The 23474-nt window shown below is 49.6% G+C and overlaps 3 protein-coding genes across 3 annotated transcripts; 2 read left to right on the top strand and 1 right to left on the bottom strand.

Annotated features, from left to right (window-relative positions):
• Window positions 1–520: 520 nt before the first annotated feature.
• On the bottom strand, window positions 521–2162 carry LOC128713793 (TBC1 domain family member 13). Its single transcript, XM_053808662.1, has 6 exons — window positions 2143–2162; window positions 1988–2061; window positions 1794–1919; window positions 1444–1730; window positions 710–1233; window positions 521–635 (listed from the first exon to the last, which is right to left on the bottom strand). Exons 1-6 carry the CDS (start codon window positions 2160–2162, stop codon window positions 521–523), a joined length of 1146 nt encoding a protein of 381 aa, XP_053664637.1.
• Window positions 2163–3828: 1666 nt separating this feature from the next.
• LOC128713218 (neurofilament heavy polypeptide-like) lies at window positions 3829–12120 on the top strand. Its single transcript, XM_053808078.1, has 4 exons — window positions 3829–3868; window positions 9186–9865; window positions 10140–11776; window positions 12099–12120. The coding sequence occupies exons 1-4, from the start codon at window positions 3829–3831 to the stop codon at window positions 12118–12120; spliced, it is 2379 nt and encodes a 792-aa protein (XP_053664053.1).
• Window positions 12121–14810: 2690 nt separating this feature from the next.
• Window positions 14811–23394, top strand: LOC128715867 (uncharacterized). The gene is made up of 5 exons (XM_053810785.1): window positions 14811–17674; window positions 17963–20378; window positions 20609–20835; window positions 20935–21159; window positions 21258–23394. The coding sequence occupies exons 1-5, from the start codon at window positions 14811–14813 to the stop codon at window positions 23392–23394; spliced, it is 7869 nt and encodes a 2622-aa protein (XP_053666760.1).
• Window positions 23395–23474: the final 80 nt, after the last annotated feature.

Raw genomic sequence — 23474 nt, 5'->3', positions numbered from 1 at the left:
AATTAAAAGACTTACTACTTATTAGTATAGCGTGGCAATATTACTAAAAAACAACTAAATATATATATATACATATATATACACACATATAATAATGATCATTGACTCTTTCAAAAAGATATATGAACGCAAAACAACTAACTAGTAAGCAGAGCATTATGTACCTTCGCTGTGCGTACAGCACAAGGGCAAGTAAAGAAAAACAAAACAAGAAAATGGCAGGTGGTACCGAAAACCATTAAACAACACCTTTGCAACACCCTGGTGCAACAGCACCGGACGGAACAAAACTGTTGCAAACTGTTGAAGCGATAAAACAAGAACTTGGTACAGTTGTTGACTTCTTTCCTTTATCCGAAAGCAGCTCATTGCGCTACGATGGGAATGTTTCGCCGTGCTACGAGAACGTAGCATTCGCTCTTATTTTATTGGAACGAGTTGAGTGTAAGTTTTGTATAAAAAACACATAATAATATACGAAAAAATCATCAAAACTTGATTGCGTACCATACTGAAACCGCTAATCGAGACAGGTTGCTTTCCGCAGCACGAGATTAATGTCCATCAGTGGAAAGTTCTGCAACAACTTTACATTGTTCGCGAAGTCGTTCTCTAAAATCTGTTCCCTTAGTAAGCTGAAATGGAATGGCGAACAATATGTAACAATTATGTTGCATGAAAAACGCTCTACATGATCTTTTACACTCACAGTATCATGGCGCAGCAGATTTTGATCAGGAAATCGTACCGCTTGTCGTCGGCAAACACCGAGTCCCAGATGCGTAACACATCCGGTAGAGGAAATTCCTGCGACAGTAGCAACGTTAACCACCGGAAGCTGTAATACTGCGGGTAGAGTTCCTGATCCCGCAACCGTGTCCAAACTTCGGTGTCCTGTTCGTGCAGCAGGTTGGACAGCTTCGCCATCATACCCTTAATGCCGCCCTCCGATTCGTCGAGCGTTTTGATAAAAAAGTCTCGTATTTCGCCCATCAATGCGGTGAAGCAGAAGAAACAGTCAGCCTCAGCGTACCGGCGATACTCGAGATGGGGATCCGAAGCGAACACGTAGTAGATGGGGCCGATAATCTCGTTCATACCCTGCACATAACCCTGGCCGGGATTAAGCTTAGCGTACAGGAACAGTATCCGTTCTACCACCTCCCAGTGTGCTTCCTGGCCGGCATCCATCGCTTCATAGCTCTCAGTCGCTCGCTTTGTGATGAGATTTATCTACGAGGGAAAGAATCAGTTGTATGAAATCTCCCACTGCATTCTGCCCTAGGAAGTAGCACGTTAGTTAGACCTACTTGCTGTTTTTTTGCGAGCGATGTGAATAGTGAGGAAAAATAACGGACGTTGTTAGGTTAGTCATATTGCTTGTAAGGAATTGTTAATCGTATTAATACAGTGGTGCGAGAGTTACGGGGCTAACTATCTTACCTTTGTCATACCGACACCCTTTCGCTCGACATTGGCAGAACTGAGCGTTGTCGGTGCGACCCGGACATGAAGTTTGCGTTCGCGTTCCTTTACAAACTCGCAAGGGAATTCGGTCGGCTGCTGGAAGAAAGATATATCTGGACATAATCTTCGTACGTCCTTATCAATCTGCAGCAGCACTTCATTATCTCTGAAGAATGTGCTCCAATTACTTTCCGGACCGTCGCTTAACGGATGATCAATACACTCCGGCCCATCCTGTTCGCCGGGCGATATTACCATTTCCTCTGAAATTTCACCGAATATCGTTTTTAGTATATATAACAAGCACAGGAAACTATAATACTCACTGACAAATTGTTTATACAACTCTCGCTGCTTCGTTAGCTTCGTTGGCCATGTGGATTTTTTCGGACTAAGGTATCCGAGCAGCAGCTTCCAACATAGCGCTCTAAATCCGTTGCAGTCCGGTATGCCTACAATTGGAAGGACACAAACACATTACCGACGTGGCCCGTACGGTGACGCTCAAGTGGGCGTTTACCATTGAAGCAGAAGCTACGAAGCACTTTCAGATCGATCTCATCCTGTTCCAAGATGTTCTCCAAGTCGGCAACCCTACGAGGTAAATGGTTTCCAATTAGAGATAATTGAAATAACAATCGACCGTACCGTGGACAGCGTCATGGTTCAACGTACCGTATTTTGTACAGAGACATTTTATCACTACGCAACACACGCACTGTGCGTCATGCAGGCACTAATGACAAACGCTACCACCCACGGAGATGTATCGAAGTCACGAAAAAATGTAGAAAAAATGCAAACTCTGTAATATCACTCGCGGCAGCGCTTTGTTATCACACAGTTGATTGTATCGCTAGAAGGAATTTGTTTACGATTTGTTGTTGTGTTGTAAAATCATAACATCAGCACTGACAGTTGCGTTCCCGGTGAAAAAGCTGCAGCAAACCTTGTGCTCACAGTACAGTGGTTGACAAGTTTGTTGCTGCTGCTGATTCTAATTCAAAATTTGTTATTGTTTTGTGTTTTTTTAACAATGAATTTTGAAAGTTATTTATTTTGAAATGTTAAATGCTTTAGAAAAGTATATTCAAATTTCAACTATAAGAACTAAAAGTAAAAAAACAATCAAATCTTGATCGAGAAAACTATCTCTGAGAGAATACGACTAGATCGTGAGAGCTTGACCGTGCTAGAGAAAAAAAAAACATTTTTCGCGATACGAACGATAGATCAACCAAGTTCTCTTATTCCGTTTCGCGGGAGAAAATTTTCCTTGCCAGATTGGTTGTGTTTCCTTCGCTCGAGGGAAAGGTGAAAAATCCATTCTCCGCTTGTTCGGATCTTCCGAGCTCTCACTGCGATTCTGCTGGCGTACAGATTTACATCTCTCGTACACGTCCGACGGGCGGTGCGCGATCGGGTCACAGTTTTTTCCCGTTTTGTTTTCCTCGCTCGGGTATTTTTTCCTTTCGCGGGCTTTTGTTTTACTTCGTTTTGTGATCGATTTTCTTGCTCCAACCCCGGGTTCCTTTTTTTATTTAATTGCATCCCTATAATGTGTTAGTTGCTCTTGGCGTACTTCCATTCTCCCTTGTGGCCGATCGTGTGGGTTTGCAGCAGGTGCTCACGCACGGTACGCACGGCTCGAGAGAACGGTAGGTTCGCGTATCTAACTAGTCAGTTTGTCAGATCGTGATGTTTAACACCTCGAGTAGGGACTGCGATCAACTACAATAATTCTCGGTAGATCTTTTCCCGTATCAGGATCGCTAGGAAGGATTGAAAGTGTGTGTGTGCGAGAGTGTGGGAAAATCGAACAGTGTCCACGGAGGAATTCTTCAACGACAAGAATTGCTCGCTTCGTAGTGACACCATCCGTTGCAGTAATCCGGCGACAGCATCCCTAGAGAACTGGTGCGATTTTGCTCCCCCGACGGCACCCGTGTGTTCGAAACTCGAGGGAAAACAACTCGGAAAAAGCTGAGCCGATGCGTCAGCTAGTGAGTTTTCGCTATAAATAAGCATACGATACGACAGTGCTGCAAAAACAAAAAGTATAATGCGAGTAGCTGCAAGGGAAGCTAGCAAAAGAAGTATATATTTATTAAATAGAGCGAGTAAATCGGAAGTTGATGCGAAAGGCCAAAACGTCCACACTGACGATACGCGAATGTAAAGGTGAAGCTTACCGACTTGCAGTGACATCAGTGTGAAGCAGCATCAACGGCAAGCAATAAAACAACACCTAGAAAGTGAGGTTAATTTAGGAAAAACCAGATCCGTGCACCGATGGGACTGTAGCCTCGACACAAAACAAGTGTGTGCGTGAAGCGTGAAATTTATGAAAACAAAATAAACATGGAGAGTGACACCAAAACGGCTCCGGACTCCGCAGAAGGTAGGTGATCGATGGGATGGGATGGAGATGAACCGCTGTTGCTAGCTATGTTTGCTTTAATTTGCTCTGCTTTTTCCCTCCTCAATAAGGCTTAAAGAACCGTCCCTCCACAGTCGCTACGACGTTTTCCCGCCTTTCCCAGTGACCTTATATCCAATGCAACGTCCTATCCTCAAGCGAGATCAAACACTGCTCGCATCTCACTAGATATGGCTCCATCGCGCAAGAAACGTTCCTTGGCCCAGTTGCTACTGTACGTGGCACCTGTTGTTGTGGGTAAATATGGCAGGGCCCCGGAATGGGTCACCACAGAGATGCTCCGGACCATTCAGCGTCCCACACCAGCGCATTATTAATAAGTTCGACCGGTTGGAGCGCCGATTACTTAGCGTGTACACATGCTCCGTGGGTTTTCGTGGAAGTACTCCCCCAATATCGTACACAAGCACACAAACTAACAGCACGTAGCCCTCAGCTGTCTAGGTGGAACGTTTGGACGGTCCACTCAAGATCGACGCAAGCCGGTGTCATCCTTTGCCGTTACACAACCAACCGAAGGCTATATTTATCCGGTCTAACCGGTGTATGGCGGTGGTCTCGCAGAAAAGTGAGGTTAAAACGGGCAGGCAACTGGCCACCGAGCGCAGTACGTTGGATATCACATCACAACCGCAGGGAGACAGTTTATGCAGGTTGGTGCTCCTGTTTGCCGGAACGATCGCTTTCCTTCGTTCGTTCGCTGGTGCTTAGTTGACCGAATCGTACAAAGAATGTTAAACATATCGCTGGTAGCAAACCACCCACGAGAAACCAGGGAGGGTGAGGACTTTACAAATTTGCTGCCAGGAATGCAATCCAGGCTGGGAAACTGCAGCGTAGATCGGATTTATACGATCGTTCGGCTTGATCAAGATTTGCTGGTGCGTGCGGTATACAAATCACTGCAGTTGAGCTGCGACAAGAGAAGCGCACACACAACAACACAAAAAACGGGCAATCAGATCTATCGTTGGCCTCGAGTCCCAGCGTACCGACGCAACGATCAGGGACATTCCATCTAAATATAGCGTCTTTTACATTCGAAGCGTACGAAACCGGGGTAGGCGACAATTAAAAATTTGGAAACTGTGCTGATAGAATTTACTGAGAATCGCCCAAGAATTTATCGAGTTGGAACCGAATTGGAATTGGTATCTGTGAGCAAAATAGTTTCGGGCTTGAGGACACGAAGGAATCCGCTTTCGACGAGTAGTTTTCCGACCCGTTTAAGCTCTGTAGCAGCACTGAGAAAACCACCATTAAGCAATGGTCGTACATTTTCCAATACAACAGCATTTTTGAAGACTTGCAGATTGTAATCTGTCTGAAAACGTCCCAAAAATAAGTAACCAGACATTGTGGATCTTGTTTCGGTAGTCTCACTGTCAATAAATAATGGTTGCATAGACGTAGAGAAAACGCGAGATATCTGTTTTACGAGGCCATTGCTGAAGCTCGCATCAAAATAAACCGAAAACTCAACATCTGGCTGAATCGATCCGGCCGAAGGACCATGAAAAGTGTAGCGTGTCTGAATATTCGTTCATTCATTCTTCAGCGACAGCAGCAGCATCGGTGTCATCATCAGTAGCAATGTCTTGGGACACGGATGACCGAACCCGGCCCATCTTCTGGCCGAGCTGTCACTACGAATCGTGCAGTGATTTATGTGGCACTGGGCTGAATGGTTGGGTGTGCGCTTGGATTGCACATAAAATATTCTGCCTCCCGGTCGATGGGACTCGCATTGACCTTGACCTCAGAGGCGAAATGTATCATGATATCCAGACACGATTTAGTCAGTGTCAACAAGATACTGAATAGTAATAGATTTAGTTTATGATGTGATAATACTGATATAAAAATATAAAAGGTTAATTTAGAGGGTGAATTGTTCGGTGCTACAGATATCAACAATTGAGATCGGCAGTAGAGTCGCTCACTACTGGAATTGTTAATGATCGACTCAAGCATGATCTGGATCTTATTCTCGACTAAAACCTGCATATAAAACATAGAATATGGATTACTAATGCTACTTAAGCCACAGAAGATAAGATAATGTTATCGATAGAATGTAATAGGCATTTTGAACTGATTTGAACACCTTGCATACAGGGGTTTCGAACAAAAAAGTAGATCACCATTTGAAACACGAGAATGATTAATTCATACCTTCGAACTGCCCCAACATGACACCTATTACAATGTCTCACAACGCTACACGAAAAGATAATCTGGCCAGGCACGAATGCATAAACAAACAGCAAGATGCCAAACAGATCAACATCCGATATTTCATAATGTATGACATGTTATTACCGATTGACGGAACCGACAACCTATAAAAGATCTCGCGTTCCATAAACAACCAATAAAAAAAAACGAGACGTCCATTGAAACAATCGCGGGGAACTATTTGCGGCAAGCGATACACTCTCGACGGCAGTCGTATTTCGACTTATGCCAAACCCTTTTCGGGATTGGCTGTGAGATTATCGTGTCTATCATAGAATTCGTTACGGACGAACAGTTTCGTTCAATCAGCAGCCGTTCGGCATGAAAGCACAAACTATGGCTGTGGGTTTGTTCTCGGTCTGGCTGCATCTGTTAGCGAGGTTACGAAGACTCTGTCGAGAAAATCTTCAGTCACTACGCATACTTTCGCTACCAGAAGGTGCGTTTTTATGCGTATCTTGCGCATGATTCGTTGAAATCTATCATTCTTACCGACCGAGGTTTTGTGTACAAAGTGTCGCCTAAAAATGCGCAAAGTTGTAATTACAATCATTACGATCCATTACCGTCGAAAACTCACAACCACTCTGTAAGGGAATGATCGTACACGGGACGCTCGCATCGTTCCAATCTGCAGCAGCATGGGGAGAAGAGCAAAGTTTGCCTTTCCACGTTAAAAATAACCGACCGATACTCAGCGTCATCGTACACGAAACTGTCTCAACACCAACCATCATCCTGCAGATTGCACGGACTCGGCACACCACTATGCGCCACGGCGATGCTTCAAGGACGGAGTAAGTACAGTGCAGACGGGACATCCGCAACGTCAATCGCGGAAGTTGGGCATGGTAGTGACAGAACAAAAAAAAGTATGGATCACGGTAAAACCATTTTGGCATAACCCTGCCACCATCCATGACCTTCCTCTCCTAACGGCCCGGCGCTAAAGACACTCCTTTTGATGACGCGTTACGTAACGCATCACGTCACGCTCTCCCGACCGATGGATTGTTCGGTACTGGTGGGGTTTTGTCCGGAAGCGAGTTTTCTGGCAACGATTTCGAACAAACTGTTCCTGTTTCAGGAGCTCCGATCAGTCGATCGGCAAGTGCCGTTCCGGACGCGTTTCCCTCCGCCATTATTTTAACCCACCGAAAACCCTAACGAAAACGATTGACGCCATTAACGTAACTTGAATCGAAACAGAAACGTTTATCTTCTCCAACGTGGGACGCCGTTCGCGATTGTGCGTCACCTACCGTGTGCGGGAAAGATGTGTAATTAACGACTGGCATACGCGCACTTCACTACCATGCCTATCCGCTCGTGCAGGCAACGATTAGTCGAAGAATTGAGACTGTACTACGCATACTAAAATTTGTTTCCCTTGTAGTTTTTTTTGTTGGTTTTGTGTGTTAAAAGTTTGAATATATGTCCAAAAATATCAACGGTTCACTGTGTTGTTTGGCACCGTGAAACTGTACGAGCACCCACAACCATACGCCAAAGGGATCACCGCACGATAAAAAAAACGGAACATTCAAATCTCGCACGCATACCGGTAGAATTTATCATTATGTAAATATTTGGCCACCCCGCTTGAAGCATACACCCCATACGGATCAAGTGTTCGGTGTGAATGGTTGGCGCTACAAGTTGTGCACTTTAAGCGAAACGGAAAGCGCGTGCCGTACGCATCTGTGTAGGAGTGATGCGTGTTGAATAGTTTATGTCACCGTGCATAGAACCAGATTGGTGAGACGAGTGATAAAGATTGCAGCATGAGGTGCATTCCATGCTGACGGGAAACCCTGTGTCACACACGTGCGCTCGTAGTGAGAGAAAAGAGTTAGGCTGAAGTGCCGATTTGCCGAGGAAGACCGCGAGACACGTGTACATTGTCGGACAATCACGCACCAGAAGGGAGCAATCGGAGATGAGATGATCGTGCTGTTCTTTGGCGTCATGGCAAACTACGGTAATGTTTCATCACAATCATGCGCATAGCGACCCCGTCGAATGTATCCACCGCGAAACTAGTTTCCATCGAGCGGATGCGAACACGCCGGTAGCCTGAACAGGATGCACGACGGCAGTTGCAATGCTCTGAGTACCGTGTGGGGGCCGTGCGCTCTGTTTATATTGGAGATGATGCTCAGGGATGTTAAAACAAACTCCCACCAATCCGCCGGTTCGCCGGACTGTTGGAGGAGAATTCTGACATTCGGCTCCAGCTGCCGTTGCGGAGAACGAGCTGCAAAGTGCATCGAAACCAGACGCACTTCCTTTCGGTTTTCTTGTTTTTCATTGACAAACTGCATCAACATGAGTCCAAACACTATCAAGCTACGGATATTCCATGCGTTTCGCAAATGTACTTACACTCCGCATTGGCTTCCAATTGTTTGGCAGGTGTCCGGTGTCGAAAAGTGAAAACGATTGGCAACAGAAGGCGGTTCGGTTCCGTGCGGGATGTGTGATGTGAGAGATGGCTAATAGACGGTGCAGTTTTGCATTTCCCTTCCATCAACAAATCACCTTCATCGCCTCACATTACCATTCCATCCGTTGTAGTTAACCACGATGTTTATTGCCACCCAAACAACCCATCACCCAAGTGCTCAGTGTAAATGGAATTAGCGCTTACGGTCGAACCGTTGAGCAACGGATTAGGATCGTGAGAGAAATGCGTGAGGATGGCAAACGGTGATGAGCTCGTGATGAGTTGTTGCAAGTGAGCCATAAATTCCATCATCGTTTCACACACAGCAATGCATACAATTTGTCTGCAGCAATATTTCCACACGTCGGTTATCAGTCAAAGCGGCGTCCTCACACCTTTCGACACCTCCACTGTGCAATCGGCAATGCGGCAGTCTCATTTCCATCCAACGCATTACCGCAAATCCGCAAAACGTGTTAACCACGTTTCAACACCTTTTCATCCGCAAGCCAATTAGCGTTCCATAAGCGCGATACTAACGATGTTATTCTTTATCTTGTTTACCACATGCCATTTTCCACCCATCACGCACAGTGTCTCTGCGCAGCCCTGGCGAGCCGGAAACGACCATACTGGAAGAGCAGCGGACGGGTATCGTAGCTAAACTGAGCGCCGCATCGGCTGCCGTTGCTGTGGCGGCTTCCGAAAAGTCCACCACCGACCAGAGCACCTTTGCCGGCAATTTGGAGAGTGCGCTCAAGGAGAAGAACGTTCCGATTCAGAAGAAACTCTCCCAGGAGGAGGATGAAGGTGTCGAGGGGGAGGAGGAGGAGATAGAGGAAGAGGTTGAAGAAGAGGTTGAGGAAGAGGAGGAAGAAGAGGAAGAAGAGGAGGTGTCTGTAGAGGAGCAGAAGAAAACAGGTGATCCACAGCCTCCGGTAAGTAAGCCTTCGAACGAAGAGCCTGTGAAACAACTGCCCGTCGAGTCAACGGCAAGTGCAGCAGAAGTCCAAAAAGATGGACCAGCTGCTGGAGAATCTGTAGTCGATGCCTCTAGTAAGGACGCGCCTACCCAAGAGCCTAAAGAAGAGAAACAAGCAGATCCGTCCACTGACGAACCAGATTCATCGAAGGTGTCGTCGCTGGAAGTGGCTGCTGTCGGAGCGTCAGTCGGCGACCAAGATTCAACGCTCGAGTCGAAAGAGCATGGCGATAGGCCCATGGTGCCACCGCAGACTTACCTCTGGGAGGAGGTTAAGAAGTCCAAGGAACAGGTAAGCGATGTAAGGTATCGGCCAATTTTGAGTGTCAGCTTTAGTGAGCAGATGATCATCTCGAAAAAACAAATGCTTCCTATCGTGGTGCTGTTATGCTTCTCCCATAACGAACAACGTTAACGTTACTCACCGGCGCTGCTTACACTAACCGGCATTCAATTTAGACCCAAATGCTTGCTATGCGACTCCCGAACTCCCGGAACTTCCCACTAATCGCATCTTTTTCTTCTTTCAATGGTTCATTGCTGTTTGTCCCACGTCACTTTCGCAGGGAGGGTATCCATGGACACATTTGTACAAAGGAGACCTGGAGGAAGGTGCAGAAGGTGCACAACCGCCAACGGTCGAATCACCTGCATCGAACCGGCGTCGCAAAGGTGAAGAGCAAACCGTAGAGGAGGAGGAAGATCTTTCTGCCGAGAAGAAGGTTAAGGTACAGAATGGAGAACATCGCGCAACCGAGGATCACCCGATGGATGTCGATGAGGCGACCACATCGAATGGACATTGCGAAGAGCCACAGGCAGACCAGGCTACCGCTGGTCCGAGTGAATCGAAGCCACAGTCTCCACGACGCAGCAGAAAGCGGGCAGCATCCCACGAACCGGAAACGGGTAGTCGGCATTCGGTTAAGGAAGAGATCAAACACTTCCTCGATGGGCATCCGTCTATTCGTAGCTTCAGCAACAGTCTCACCCGTCAGGGCAAGAAAACGCGCACCTTCGTTAGCCGTTCGCTGGAACGGGCCAAATCGATGGCCGATCGCCAGATCGATCGGGCCCGGGTGCAGATGAACACGCTGCGCCGCAAGAAGGCTGCATCGGAACCGCGCGGATTTCCGGATCAAAAGATTCTGAATCTGCGGGAATCGCCACGGTTGAACAATCGCGAAATTCCGGCCTATGTTGTGCGTCAACCGAGTGACGAGGTGATTGAAGTAGTGGACGAAGATAAAATTGTGAAGGTAACGGTGGAAACGGAAGCATCCAACAGTACCGTGGTTGTGCCGGATGAAATCATAGAGCTGATGCAGGATCAAGCGGATCGACCGGTGGAGTCAGCGGAAGAACCAATGATGGTCGTGGAGGTATCCGCCCCGACCACAGCCATTCCACCGGTAGTTGAGGATGATCGCTATGAAATAATTGAACCACCAAAGACGGAGGTTGCGGCAAGCGTGGAACAACAACCACCACCGGTTGTTGAGTCTCCGATCGTACCCGTGAAAGCGAAACCACCGCAGAAAGCACCTCGCAAGAAGAAGGAACATCATTATGAAGATATTGAAGATTTTGAGCCGCAATCGACGAAGGACGCAACACCGGAACCCACAGTACCGGGCGTTGATCAAAAACTGCAGCGTCAGGAACACATCAAGGAAGAAGGGCTAGATCCAATCATTGGGGAGATGCTGGGCAATGACAAGATCAAGATATCACTTCAACTTCAGGACGAAAAGTTCGTAGACGACATGTTCGGCCGGAGAAAGCATCTGGACGAGATACTGCAACAATCGTCCGAAGACGAACGGGAAAAGGAACCGGTGAAACTGGCGAGCAAAGGTCTGCTGGCGCCCATATCGTCGATCGATTCAACGTCCTCGGACGAGGAGGCTCGCCGCTCGCACCTGAGCACACTGGCAGAGGAAAGCGATACGGGCAGCATCGATGGAGGTACTCCGTGCAAGAAGCAGGACTCGCTGAAAGAATCGGAGCTGCCACCGGTGGAGGAGTGCAGCAAAGAGTTGGAACTGACGCCCGCCGAGGAACGTCTGCTGATGGAAGCGGAAAAGACGAAGGCAGACAGTTCGCCCAAACAGGACGCCAGTCAACCGGCAGAACCGGAATCAGCCGTACCGGTGGTGGACACGGAACAACCGAAGGTTGACACTCGTTGGTCAAAAATGAGGTACGTAAAGAAATGCTTTCGTTTGCGCTTCTGCTTGCAATCTCAGTGCTGTAGAAAGGATGACCATTGCTAGTATCTCTGTGCCGTTGTCAAGATCAAATAAATAGGGAACTTATCTTTGGGGCGCTCGGTAGTACAAGCGTGTCGTAGTAACGTAGGTCTTACGTCTAATGAGCCATAAGCAGAAAGACTTGCAAAAATTGGTTAGCGGTTGCGTCAACACAGCAATCCTGTCTAGTTAGCAGACCGGGACCGATTAGAATCTAACCGTGTACGCAAGGAACATCGCCCATCCTCCGCATCTTCGTTTCTCTAATAATAGGCAAGTGTATTCTACGGTCTAGCAAAGCCTGATGATCTATTTTCGTGGTTGAGCGAACAGTAAGTAACCGCCGATTCGGGGAGCGGAATTGCTAACGCTCATTTTTAAAGGTACTCACACTGGTTCTTTCGAACCTTTCGGAGTCCTTTCTCGTGGTTGTAATTATGAATGAGACAATACAGGGAAGAGGACGCCGAAATTTGAGAGCGAACACTACTTTGACGAACTGTTGACACGTTGCCACCTTGAGAATAGAAGCCATTACCGATGCAAGAGATGACTCAACTTGCACACGTTTGGTACGATGCCAACCAAACATATTACAGCCATATGAACGATGTACACTGCACGGTGCATATGCTTTGCGACAAAGGAAACCATAAGTGCCCGCCGTTTGCTCGACAGACAGAAAGATTGATGGAAGTAGAATAGTGGCCAAACATGCAAAAGTACATGTACGAGGGATTTGCTATCAAAACAATGCGCGCAGATGTTGGTGAGCATGTGTGTGTACACTAGAAACGGGTGCGATGAACGAGTTGATCGCATTCTGGCAGCTATTATTTTACATTACAAATGCAATAATGCAGGGGTTGTTGGACGATTGACTGTTGAACAGGTGTAATTAATTGTGGTAGAATGACCATTCCAAGGTCTAGAGGTCCAGTTCGTTTGTAGTTCTTTTGTTTCCCTCTGCCGTATTCGTGCTCTTGTATCTCAAGCAAGGGAAATCTCTTCTCACTTAAAGAAACACATTTCTGTATCGAGTAGGAGAGTTAGTAGTAGGCTCTGTCAAAAATAACCACTTAGAAGAGTAGAGAGACTAGCTGTCAAAACGATCCTCAACACTTTATTGCGGTATGGTTAGCGATCAAACTTTTTTTACGTGCCAAAAAGAGTTTTCATAATAAATGCTCTCCCATTTTCTTGCGCGCCACTGTACGTGAGATGGTCCTAATGTATTTTGCATGAGAATGTGTGTGTTTGTGGGTGCCTCGTTTACATCTTCAAACAACCACCGCCAAGATGAGCTACGAGAGAGCTACACTTTCGTTGGCACGACATCTTAAATATAGCGCTGCACGTTCGATCAACACACGATCCGCAAACATCATGCAGGGTTGAACCGCTGCGGTGTTGAACCACCACAAGAAAAAACACCCCCCAAATGGAGGCGCACCCGACGATGATCAACCGTGCAAGGGGGGAGGGGCTGTGAGGTGATCTTTTTCGTTTCGGGTTGTGTTTTTCCTTTTTTCCCGCACCGCTTTCATTGGGGTTCGGGTTTTGCCGTGCAGGATAAAGGGAGTGAAGTGGTGCTGCCGCGGTGTGTACTACTGCCCGGTTCGGGCAATTCAAAATTTCGCACTACGTCAACGTGAACCAACCGTGTGCCAGTGTCGAACGGAAAATGTTGGCGTTCACAACAACGACGGGGCCGCTAGTGCGCTGCTACTGAGAGATCGTCTTTTATTTCTTTAACCGAACCGATCGTTTTACGTTTTCCGTGCTACTTGTTGTCTTACGTTATTATTTTTACGGTGTTTTGTTTTCCGTTTTATTTTTTTCTTTCGTTATTCCATTCAATCTCGGTCCATACTTCCGGTTTGGAGACGTCCAAACTGAACGAAATCCATTTCCTGCCCAAGCGTGCTTGCTACGAGTAAAGTAAATAGAACTAGTGCCATAAGGTGTGAATGGTGTTGATCGTTAATCAGCGATCATCATCTTTAGTTTAGCTCTTAAGTGACAATATTTGCAGATGTTCCTATTGTTATTAATGTGAAACGAATAAGTGAAATTGAAATTGAACCTCCTGGGCATTAGTTGTTGCGATATTCTTCTCACAGAAAGTGGCATGACCTTTTTCCACCACGATTTCGAGTAGTGTGCAATTCTTTTGGGACTTCCGCTCATTTATGGTTCATCATGAACTTAGTGAAGTGACCAGCCTGGATGTATCTCGAACAGTGATCATTGACGGATAGAAAAATCTTGAAGCCATTAAAGGAGCAGAAAGTACGAGGAGTGAAACAAAGGCAAGAAATATCTACACGCAACAAAAAAAAATCCCCGTATTCGTGTGTGGAATATAAAAGTGACACAAAGAGTGGGCTAAGCCTGTGAATGCGTGAACCAGTGTGCGTGTTTGTATGTTTTACGTGTGTTGTGTCCGATCGCTGCCTAGAGCTGCCCTCAACGATCCAAAAATAAGTCCCGACAAACCCTGTCCGGTTGACAAGTCGTCCACCCAAGGAGGAGGTGGTTTGTGGGGGAGGGAGGGAGGTAGAGAATTTTAAGCTGGGCACGAAAATAGCGGACAATCTGTATCCCGCGAACAAGTGCGACATCATCCGAGCCCGCCCCCCAGGTGATGCGGTGTAGTGATGAATTAATGGAAGAGATATTTGAGAAATAGCTGTACGAAACACATCCTTGAGTGATGTGTGAGATCGTTTTTTTTTTTGTACGATACCTACAAAGTTGGTTTTCTGGTGGGATGGTGGGAGTTTTCAGGTGATTTTGGGAATGACCACACTCGATCGAATGCCGTTTGGTGGCAATTTGTTTGCACTTGCCGTGATAGTTGTGCCAATTTCGTTTCATGCATTTCCCTTTTTAGCAAACGAACCACAGTTCCTGACTTCCTGCATCTGAGTGTGAATAGCAAAAGCAGTGTGAAAGTGTTACGTGAACTAGAGCATCCTCATCATGTCCATGCAAGCGCTGAACGGTCAACCGCCGCAGCGGCGTTCATCGCTGCTGCAACGTTACCAACCGAAAGGCGGCTCGCAGGACCCGTTGACTAGCCCCGCCCTAGACACTCCGCCCAACATCGTGAAGTCAACGAGTCAGCGAAGTCTGCAGAACTCGTCGCTACTGCAGCGCTACACACCGAAACCACTCGGGAGCCATGGTGCCAGTGGATCGACACGTCCCGAGTCTGGCAGCTTCTACGAACCGCCGAAAAAATCCTCCAGCCAGCGTAGTCTCGATCAGTCGAAATTGCTCCGCAGGTACTACCACCAGCCGAACTCGCTAGACGATCAGCCGCAGGATTTTGAAACTTCGTCACAGACGGGTGGAACCACCGCTAGTAACGAACCACAGCGCTACAGTAGTCAGAAGAGCTTGGAAAATTCGAAGCTACTGCAGCGGTACAACCCGATCAACAATTCGCAGGAGTTTACGGGACTGTCCGGTAGAGAGAGCACACCGGTGACAAAGTTTTCGCGCGGTGGAAGTCTTGAGCCGGAGCGCGTGCAACGATCCTCACTGCTCTCGAAGTATACGCCGCGCTTCGGTAAGTCTCTAGATCGTCACCAGACCCTAGAGACTAGTCGTGGTTACGGAGGGTACAGCAGTCAACAAAATCTGCGAAATCCCCCACCAACTGCGCCGGAGTCGATGCCGCAGAGTCTGGCCGCTTCACAGAGCGAGTTCGCCGACTATGGTACGGACCACTTCGACCAGTACCAGAACATTCGCAGCCGATCGTCGAGTCTTTCGCGCGGAGGTCCAAGAAGAGGCGTACAGCGAGGTTCCCAGAGGATGCTGTCGACCGAATCGGAACCAGATCCGATTACGCCCGACACGCTACCGGTGGTGACGGCAGTAGCTGAACCAGTTCTGGGAAACATTGCATCAGCATTACCATTGCCCATGGTGGGTATTATACCACCAACACCGGCCCCCCTAGAGGTTAGTAAGCAACCCAGCTTCGGAACACAACAGCAGGTTCCTCCAGCCCGAGCTCAGGATCACCTTCTATCGCCCGTGATTACGCCGCAAGCCGGCAATACAACCACAGCGGCACAACCATCGCCGACTCCGCCCGTCAAACCGGCTCGCAAAGATCTGCAACAAATGGCGGCGGCAGCAGCGGTGCTACCACCGGCCAACATCGTGAGTATAGCCATTCCCTCCATCACGAAGACACTCGCCGCACCATCCGTCAAGCAATCCGTATCATCATCGAAAGAACCATCACCGCCATTGTTCAGCACCCGAGATCGCATGGATCATTACGGAAGCGCTTCGAATCCTGACCCTCCATCGCACGCTCATCCACGATCACCGACCACGACGACACCGACAAATACCTGGACACAATCGCCCAAGGGCACGTTGACGCTTGGAAAGACTGCGACCTTACAGCTACCGCTCAGCGACATGAGCAGTCGCCGTAGTATGACCGATCTGCAGCACATTGGTGGCCGCGGTTCCACCGGCAATCTGTCGAGCGAGTTGGAAATTTCGGAGTTTACCGATCGTGCCGAAATGAAGCAACTTGCCGCCCAGCACCATCATCCCGTGAAGCATACGCTGGCAAGTGCATTTGAGCAGCTGGCCGCACTCACCATCCCGCAGGCAATGAAAACTGAGGCGGAGCTAGAGGAGGACGAGCGCATTGAAGCGATCCCACCGGATCGCAAACTGAAGAAGCGTGACTTCACCTACCATCCTTCATTCGTGCCGAAGCAGCAGCAACAGCAGCCAGTTACGACCATTCCGATCCCTACGATCGATTCTCGGCACAGTACGGGAAGTGTGGGCAGCAAATCGAAACAGCAGGAAGCGGAAGAGAAGCGCCTGAAAGCGGCCGAAGAGAAGCGCAAACGGGAGGACGAACGTCGCCTGAAGGAAGAGGAAAAGCGTCGCAAAGATGCAGAAAAACGAGCGCACGATGATGCGGAAAAGCGTCGCAAAGGGGAGGAAAAACATCTACGCGAGGAGGAAGATCGTCGTCGCAGGGAAGAAGAACGTAAACACAAGGAGGAGGAAAAACATCTGCGGGAAGAAGAAGATCGCCGTCGTAAGGAAGATGAGCGAAAGCACAAAGAGGACGAAAAACGTGCCCGCGAGGATGAAAAACGTCGCCTGGAGGAAGAAAAGCGAAAAGACAAGGAGGAGAAGAAACGACTCAAGGACGAAAAGAAGAAAACTGCGGCAGCACTCAAAGCGGCCGCTTCAGGCGCAGCAGGTTCGGTTGCTACCGACGAGTCCAAAGATCCGGAAGAAGAAACGATTGATCTCGCAAGTCATCTGGATCACTACAGTGTGGCCGCCTCAAAGCAGGTGCCACCGGCGCAGCGTAGTCTTTCGCTCGGACGTCCTCGTTCCGGTGGAACGCCTTACGGTAGTCAGGGTGCACTAGGATACTCAGCACGTGGCCTATCCAACAGTCACCAGAGTCTCGATCGCAATGGGTCTACCTCATCAGTGCCACGACAGTCGAAACTGCTGCAGCGTTACGGGCCCAAGGCTGGATCGCAGGAAGTGATCAGTAGTGGAGCATTGGAACCATCTTCCCGGGAGTTCCACAGGAGTCAGGGTAGCTTGGACTATCGCAAACCCATGCGGCCGTCGCTGCTCGATAAGTATACACCGCGTCCGTTGAGTGCCTCGACTGCACCGGGATCAACTGCAGTTGCAGCAGCTCAGCCGAGATCCATCAGTCAGCGTAGCCTGGAAGCCGGTAGCTCGAGGCTCGAGAGTTCTGCGCTCTTGCAACGCTACAAAACGAAAGGTGATGCGGCAAGAACAACTCTCGGCTACGATCAGTACGATCATCGGTAAGAGCATGGGAAGTTCGGGGGGAACTGACTTCATTTAAGTGTTCTACTATGAGTCGTGATTTTAATCACTAAAATTGCACAACAGTATTTGGAATTGGATTACTTCTCTTTAAGAAATATATCATCTTCTATCTAGTGTCTCCAAATTGGATGTTCATAAAGAGAGGACATTTTAATGCTAGCTTATAGATCTGTTTGTGTGCTTATTGCTTGCGCTGCGTTAGTTGGCTTTATACAACTTTTTCACCAAAAATTAATGATCTTCTTCTGGTATTTTATTTTCAGTGATCACGAGTACGAGCCCATTGGAGAACCGGTCGATGCCGGCAAGCCATCCACCAAGGATGGATTGTTGGCCGTGTCCAGCAATGCTCAGCAGCAACCGGACGGTCAGGATCGTAAGCTGTCCAACGCTTCGTTCCTTCGCGTCCCGGGCAACGATGAGGGCGATACGATCAGCATGGAGGAGCTCCAAAAGTCAATCGAAGATCGCTACTTTAATCTTCCCACAGATGCTGCAGCTCCCGAAGGTGCGGAAGGTACCGCTGCCGCATCTGTCGCATCGGAACCACCGAACGAGAAGACAAGCAAAGTGAAGGCGGCGATGACGAAGGCTCAAAACAGCGGAAAACAGGCGATGGCTAAGGCACAGGAAAGTGGCAAACAGGCAATGGCCCGTGCACAGGAAGGTGGCAAAACGCTACAGAAGAAGCTAATACAGCAGACCGATCGTTTCAAGACGAAGATGTCCAACATTAAGCTAAAGAGCAGCAAAGAAGTGGCTCCACTAGCAAGTCCGGAGATAGTAACAACTCCCGAGTTGGAGAAGTTGGACTTTACGCTAGCCGTTCCCAAGGATGAAGGACAGCCCGCTCAGGAGCCAGTTGCCGAAGCATCCGTCGTACCGACGGAGGAAGCTTCAGCCGTAACTGGAGAGGATGAAGCCGCCCCGACAAAGAGTGGCAATAAATTTGGAAAGCTTAAGAACATGCACATGCCGAAGCTTCAGAAGCCTGAGTTCAAGCGCCCGGAGTTTACGAAAATCTCCAAACCAAAGATGCCCAAGCTGAAGACACCCGATATGTCCAAGTTCAAGCGACCGGAGATGCCCAAGTTCCTTACCGAGAAGCCCGACTTTAGCAAGATGAAGTCGGACTTGGCGAAGATTAAGCTCTCGCGCAGTAAATCCATGAAGGAACCGTCTCCATCCGGTGCAACTAGCGCAGCGTCACCTTCCGACGCTTCGATGATGGGCGAGTCGGTTACATCCCCCACCAAAGTGAACTATACCGACTTCAGTACGTATCCACGCATTTTCGATAAGTTTAAGCGTCAAAAGTCGGCTCCAAGTGGACAGGCTAGCGTTCGTGCGGGTACACCACCTCCGCTCGAGTTTACCAAGGCAGCAAAGACAACGCGTCCCAAGGGAACGTCCCTGGTGTCGCGCTGGACGTCCGAAAAGTCGGAAGACACAGACAGCAACCGTTTCCTGCAGTACACCGGTAGTGAGCTGGATGAGCGCGAAACGTCCGTCGAGCGTCGCATGCGCCAGGAACTGGAACGGGCCGAGTTCGAAGGTCCAGAGCTGGCCGTAACAGAGGAGCAGAAGCAGCTCGAGGAGTATGACAAAGAGAACCGCGAAATTCATCTGCTATCGGCGGCTCGGCACGAAGAGTTCCTGAAGCGCAAGCCACCGATGGAACGGCAGGAGTCAGATCTTGCCTCGGAAGAGGAGAAACAATTCTGGGCCAGCTCCCTTGGTCAGAAGATTCGCCAGAATATCGACATGAACAGCAACGATCTCGACTTCCTGGACGAGGAGGAACGTCTGATGGTGGCCAAGGAAGATGAAGCCATCGATCAGGAGGCACGCGAACAGGCACGTTACTTGCTGGAGTTGAGCAAGCAGCGCACCGAAAAGGAGCTGGAACGCCGGTCGTCCACACCGTACACGAACCAAGAGTGTCAGTCCTCGGGCAGTTCCAGTGTGCGCCGTCGCAAGGGTGTGCTGGAGGAGATCGATGATGATGAGTTCTTCCTACGCCAGAAGGGTATTTCGAAGGACAACATCCAGATGGGCGAGTACATCAGTTCCGCCATTAAGGAGGGTTTGAGCCAGCCAAAGAATGCGCTGGCAGACCTCGATCGCTACGATTACTACGATGAAGAGCTAGACCGAGATCAGGATGGTATGCGCAGGTACTACCAACCGAGCTTCGAATCGGACGACGTTTCCAATCAACAGAGCTCCTTCACAGACGAGTACCGAAGTGGTAAGGGTGCTGACTTCTATCGCACCTTCCCACCGGATCGTCCGAACCGTAAGCCAAAAAAGGCAACAGATCAAACCGTCCCACAGGAGGATCAGGACTATGGACTAGAGGACGAAGAAGAAGAAGAAGACCTTGGATTCCTTGATCGCCAGCGCACCAAGTACGGCAGTGAACAACCGCAACTGCTGCAATCGGCTGCCGCACGCTACATGGACGACGAAGACGACGGATCAGCAATCGGTGGTTCCCTGCCACGGCAGGCCATGCTGGCCGGTACGGTTGTTCCGCCGACTCCACCAACACGTCATCGCAAGAAGCGCTTCCGTGATGTGACACCATCGGACGTAGGACCATCATCATTCACCAACGGCGGTTTCGCCGTAGGAAAGTCCATCTCCAATAACTTCATCTCCGGACCACCTCCCACGGTAACCATAACGCACCGTTCCAACCTTCCCCATGCCTTCCCATGCCAAGGTCCTTCCCAGTGGGCGTTTGGTCAATGGTGACAGGGGCTATGGAGCAGCACGATCATTTGTGTACTAATCGTTTTGTTTGTTTTCTCTTTTCCATCTGACTATCCCTATCATTCACCTGGGTGCATGTTGTGGGATGGTTTGGTTTGTTTTTCCCTTGGTTTGATTCCATTACTTCGCAGACTACAATGGCTTACCGTGCGGAAGTGCCACTCGCTCGGGAGGAAAGCTTTGGTACGATCCCAGCACCGACACCGCGACGTTCACGCTCACGATCTCAGATTTTCAAGGCGCTCGACGATGACGATCGCGTTTCACGTGGCGCTGAGTCTCTGATAGGAGGAATTATCGATCGATCGCCTGTCCCAGGTAGGGACTCCTATTCTTACGAAATTTCCGAAACCAATGGGTAAGTGTTAGCATTGGCAAATGCCCCCGGCCACCGCAATGGAATTGTACTAATCCAGCCTCTACCTTTGCACCGCTTTTGCACGGGAATACGCCACAGATATGCCACTGTACGCAAAGAAGCACCACCGCGTCCACCGGCACCGATTCGACGTCGAAAGTCGACTAGATCGCTCGACGCACCACCACCGCGGCAGTTCAACACGCTACCCAACTACCATCACTCAGTGTCGCCCGTGCGGCCACAGCGCAACTACAGCACCATTAACCCGAACCGTCCACCACGCAGGAAGTCCGTCACCAGCCTGACCGGTGAGCAGCAACTGTAAGTATCTGCCTATCGCTTATTAGACACTGGAAGCATCGTGTGGCTCCTGGAATGATCTGTCCCAAATGTCACTTACCGTACCATCTATCTTGCAGGAAATCGTCCAGTCTTAGCAAGGACGACGTGGCGCAGTATGAGGACGTGATCGATCCGGCGCCTCCACTGGGACCCAAGCCTCCCCTGCACTCGGGTGACGTTGCGAACAAGATGAAGGATCGTCCACTGCCACCTCCACCGCGTCCCACGCGTAAACCACGTCGCCCAGACGGTAGTGACCATCACGATCTCGATGGAGGAGCCGAAAGAATGGTGTTTTCCGTGCACGATACCTCCATCGAAGAGGTAGAGACGGCCACCCAAACCGATCCAGTCTCGGAAGACTTTGGGTTGGACGCGGAAATAGCGGCCGTTACGGAACGAGCAGCCCGGGCACACGATGGGGAACAGTTAGAGGGCGCACTGAACCGATTCCGGGAAGGTAACGCGAAGGCACTCTCCGAGCGTCCAAAATCATCGCGCTCTGGTAGTCGTCCGGAGACACCGGCCTCAATTCTGATCGAGCGAAAGGTATCGACTCCCTCGCTAAACCATGAATCTATCGTGGAGGCATCGCTGACAGTGCAGCCGCTGGAAGAGTTCGATGACGATCAGTACATTGCGGAACTGGTGAAGAAGTACGTCTCGGAGGAGCGCAAACCCGAACCACGCAAGACAGACACATTCGAGCGACGGTTCCGCAAGAGCACAAACAGCTTAACGCGCGAGGACGAAATTCGTCCGGTCGAAGTGAGCAACACACTACGGACCCCAACGATGCGCTCGTCGCGCACCTCCGTAGATGGACGACTGTCTGCAACCACTCCAGAACCTTTACGCAACGTCGAGATTGCACCCAACGTGATCGAAGAGATTGTGGAGCGACTGCGTACGACGGAACAGCAGCACATCGATGAGCTCCACAAACGCCACCAGCAGCAGTTGGAAGATTTGCGCCTCCAGCACGAAGATCAGAAGCGGCTGCAGGAACAAAAGCTCGAGGAACAGCAGCGCCAGCTGCTCGAACAGCAGAGTCAACAGTTGCTTCAGACGCAGCAGCTCAAAGAGCAGATCTTGCAACAGCAAGAGCACCAGAAGATGTTGCTAGCACAGCAGCAGAATCAGCAGCAGCAATTACTTGTGGCACAGCAGCAGCAACAGCTCTTGATGGAACAGCAAGAAAAGGAGCGCGAGCTGCAGCGTGAAAAAGAACGCGAACTGCTAAAAGAGCGTGAGCAAGAGCTAGAACGCGCCAGAGAGCGCGAACGAGAGCTGCATCTAGCACGAGAGCTGGAGCTGCAGCGTGCCCGAGAAATTGAGCAGCAGCGTGCTCGTGACCTGGAACAGCAAAGGATACGCGAAATAGAGATACAGCGGGCACGGGAGCTCGAGCACCAACGGCTACGTGAGCTCGAGATTCAGCGAGCGATCGAAGCGGAACAAGCCCGCCAAAGAGAGGTTGAGCTGCAACAGCAGAAGGCGTCAGTCGTGCAGGCAGCTTCGAAAGAAACCAAAGATCTACCGCTTACCAACGAAGGAAATGCCCAGCAGGTAGAATCAACTAAACTGGATGAACCTTTGACAACTGCCCCGCAGGTAGATGGCGCACCAATCGCTGCCTCGGTGGACGTTGTAGATGGAGCCGCTGCTCTGTCAACTCCATCCAGCCTGCAAACGGATCAACCTCCGATTAGACCTCCGCTGCCTCCAATGACGGCACCATTCGTCTATCATCCAGACTTTTTGTCCTATCACGGTGTTCCACCGTCATCGGCAGCTGCCTCTTATCTATTACGCGGCGTACCATCGGATGAGGATCTCGGCATGACACCATCAGCACCGCAGCGCCGCCGCCGTCACCATCGCTCGAAACGGGAATCCACCTCGGAGGAGGACTTCCAGCGGGAACAACGTCGCCAACGACACGGTACCCGTTCACCGGAACCCTCCATCCCGACGCTCGGTGGACAGCTGGTGCGAGCGTGTGGTTCCTCTATCCGACAGACTGGGGATGATCTGATGGCGATGCTGCGCGCTAGCAGCAAAGACGAAAACAAGCGCGATCTCCACATTGCCATCATCATACTGATCGTGATCGTGGCGGGTTTGATGGCACTCGGCATGAGCGGTGAAAAGGCGGTTCATCATCATCATTGGGACTACTTTAGCCCACCGGGGCACGGTAGCAGTGCGTAGAGCTATAATGCGCCTTAGCGTGTGTGTGTGCGTTTTTTATTACTGATTCGACGATTCCCTCGTTTTCCCTCACAGCAAAA

The sequence above is a fragment of the Anopheles marshallii genome, chromosome 3 (genome assembly GCF_943734725.1).
Source record: "Anopheles marshallii chromosome 3, idAnoMarsDA_429_01, whole genome shotgun sequence".
Lineage (NCBI taxonomy): Eukaryota > Metazoa > Arthropoda > Insecta > Diptera > Culicidae > Anopheles > Anopheles marshallii.
This window is presented reverse-complemented; position numbering and strand designations above follow the sequence as displayed.